General features: G+C 41.9%; 1 protein-coding gene across 2 annotated transcripts in view; it reads left to right on the forward strand.

Moving 5' to 3' along the window:
* bms1 (BMS1 ribosome biogenesis factor) overlaps positions 1 to 3032 on the forward strand; it is a 52899-nt gene extending 49867 nt beyond the window's left edge. For both annotated transcript variants that reach the window (XM_037981754.1, XM_037981757.1), the window contains exon 23: positions 2638 to 3032. In XM_037981754.1, coding sequence (XP_037837682.1) covers positions 2638 to 2865 — 228 coding nt within the window. In that variant the 3' untranslated portion in view covers positions 2866 to 3032. The remainder of the gene's footprint in view (positions 1 to 2637) is intronic.
* Positions 3033 to 3279: the final 247 nt, after the last annotated feature.

Raw genomic sequence — 3279 nt, forward strand, 5'->3', positions numbered from 1 at the left:
ACAGCGTAGAGGGCGGTCGCCAGGGTTCCCGCGGTCGCCATAGGCCGAAGCGGCGCTGAGCTGCGAGGGCCGCCCAACGCTGCTTGCAGCTTTAATTTTATTTAAAATTTCTACAAAAAACATTTTGTGGCAACAATTTAGCTAGCCTGGCCTTAATATTTCCTGTGTTTTATTTTGGTCAATTATTGTTACACTTAGTGTGGATATGTGTGTGATAGGCGTGTCTATCGGACAATTATAGAAATACAGAACAAATCGTGTCCAATACGGGACGCAACATTTGACAGAAAAGTAGAGGACAATTCTGTATTTACGGGACGGGTGGCAACTCTAGCCACCTGTCACTTTTAGGCTAGCTTAAGCTAACCTGAATATTTACAACCCTCCTGTTGACACACTGACATTACTTACCTGCTGTCTTTTAACCACTTTTAAAACCTTTTCTTCATTCCTCCAACATCTTTATCCCTCTCCCTCTTCTGTTTTCTGTTTTGTGCCCCGGAGAGCTTTTTTGGTCTGCTGCCCCATCTTTAGCTCCCCGTCGTCAAGTGCACTATGAGTCGTAATCTACGACAATTCAAATTTAAAAGAAAAAAAAAACTTGTCTGAGCGCGATTTCAAAGGGGCGCGTGCCCAAGCGACCTGTGTGGGAGGGGGGAGCGACAGGAGGGGTGCCTAATCAGTGCTGTTCTTCTGTTATTGATCATTTCATACATGCACAAACAGCTGTTAAATATTGAAAATGGCGACTAGAAAAAAATTTCCCCACATTGTTTTGGCGCCCCCTGTAGTGCAGCGCCCCTATGTGAGTTGGATTAAATGGCGGGGGGAAATGCCAAACAGACCTGTTAGACCAAACGTGTAGTGAGAGTTTGCTGGTAACACATGACAGAAGAACCGATCAAAAAGATTTTAAACTTCCACCTCCGACAAAAGCCGGGTGACCCAAGTCTGAATGGGCCATGTTCCACACCTCCAAACGTTGAGGTAGTTGCTCAGAGCTGTGGCTCCAAGGTTATTCTGGCTCCTGGGGGTGGCCATCCTCAAACTCTGTGGTGGACACAGAGGAGGGAGGCCGTCTAGCTAAAGAAGTCCTATCAAGCCTTGTTAGCTGGTAGGTTTCCGGAGGTAACTGAGCGGTATTGGTGGACCAAGCTTCAGTACACAACGCTGCAAATCAACATAAATACGGCAGGAGAGAGCTAACGTTGCTAACTCGAAGCTAAGCAGATGCTGACTTGTAAACAACGTGAGTAAGCTAATCAACAACAGTTTCGAACTGACATTTGTGTAATCACACATAGATTGTTCTTTTTTTTCATCAATAACAAACTGATCTCAGTCCTGTAAGCAGCTCATATCTTTTAATGACAGTGTGTTCAAAACGTCACATTTAAAGATTAACTTCTCGTTGCTCATCTCCTTCTCTGTGGCTATGTCCTCCTCTCTTTGCCTTTCCTTTAAAATAAAAAATAATTTTTCAGAAGGTCCTGAGTTTTTTTTTTTTTTTGGCATGAAGGCAGTCCACTGCATTAACGAGGGTCGGAGTGGTGAAGTGAACCCAACCAGAGTTCTGATTGTTATGCCCACATTGGAGTTTATGGATCCAAATCTGAGGAAGGTTTTTATCTTTTGAGAATCCAAAAAATGAATCTCCAGTGGTATTTTCTGTCTGGTTTTAACAATTAATTCCATCGATCTGAACCATGTTGTACCGGTATTCATCCACCCACTGGGTTTGAGGATGGCTGAATGCTGTGAACCTCAGCGGCTCTGTGGACGTCACACATCCGAAAGCCGAAAACACCGCAGTGGTTTCTTCAATTTTCGGTATGTTCCAAAGTTGAAGTTGTCAAAAAGGCTGCTGAAGTTAGCAATCAACTTATTGACAAAGTTATCAAAAGAAGCCACATGTCACTGTCCCTGAACCTGTTCCCGCACTCCCAGGAAATGTGCACAGTCTCCCTGCAGGTCTTCCTTGAACAAGAAGCGTACAGCTGTCATCAGCTCACAAACTGAATTGTCCTTGCTCCGAAGCCCTAAATTCAGTTCATTCAGATGTGAAGTGATGTCAACCAAAAAGGCCACACTGTTCATCTGTCTCCCATTTTCTAAAAAGAGAGAAAACTCAGCTCTGCCAAAAAAGATGCTATTTGCCCTCTGATGAACCAAAAGTGTGCTAACACCCTGCCTTTGCTGAGCCATCTCACCTTGTTGTGCAGCAAATGATCATCAACTTCTCTGAGGAATTCTCTAAGCATGTGCTTCTGGTACGTAGAAGATGCCCAGAGAAAGTTGATCCTGGTCACCAGCAAAATGTAATAATCTGTTCTTTGTGACAATCTCAACATCTCTTGAAAATTTCATCTTGTACATGGACAAACAAACAAATGCTACCAAAAGCATACCTCCTTGGTGGAGGTCAATCCTCCAGTCCTTTTAAATTTTATGAACTTTGAGTATTTTTGTAGCTCTGTTACTTTATATTCCAGGTTGTAAGAAAACACAACTGAGAGGACACTAAGGGGCTAAATAACTTTGTAACCCAGGGTTTAATATTATTATATAAACTTTAAGATGGACCCAGTGTATTATCATTTTCTTAAATTGATTATATTTACCTCTTCTGATATACAGGTGGCAGCACTGCTTCAGGCTCTGAGCACCATCCACAATTACAAGAAGAGGAAAACCCACACAGTGCAGCATGCTAAACACAAGGACTACCTCCAGCAGAAGGAGAAGCAGGAAGAGGCCAAACAAAAGAGACAAAGACAGGCAAGGAAAAAGCTGTATCGCGTCATGGGTCAGCAAGACCAGAAGAAGCTGAGGTCCAGTCTGAAGGGTGGGCCAAAGGACAATTAGTTCACTGTATCTGTAGTCTAACCTGGCTTACTGGGAACTATTTGCCTTAAATGGTGTTGTAATTGTGTAGTCTGGAGACAACTATCAATGCAAATATATCTGAAGATTGGAAGTTGGTTTTATCCAAGAAAAATAAACGATGAATAAAAAAAATGTTCTACTTGTAATACTGGTAATACTGGTTTGTTCTTGTGATGGAACTTTCATAGTACTGTAATCATTAACCTCACAGATAAAGTTTAGGTTGCTTCTCCACCATCTTTAAAATGAATCAAATCAAATTGTCTGCCTCTGAAATTGAAAGGTCATAATATTTTTTTTCTGTCTGTCTGTATTTGTTTGTCTATTAGCAAAATATCTCATGAACCACTTGATAGATTTTAATAAAACCTTTAGTAATTAATCAATGGCCCT

Source organism: Kryptolebias marmoratus, linkage group LG2, assembly GCF_001649575.2.
Source record: "Kryptolebias marmoratus isolate JLee-2015 linkage group LG2, ASM164957v2, whole genome shotgun sequence".
NCBI classification, from domain to species: Eukaryota; Metazoa; Chordata; class Actinopteri; order Cyprinodontiformes; family Rivulidae; genus Kryptolebias; species Kryptolebias marmoratus.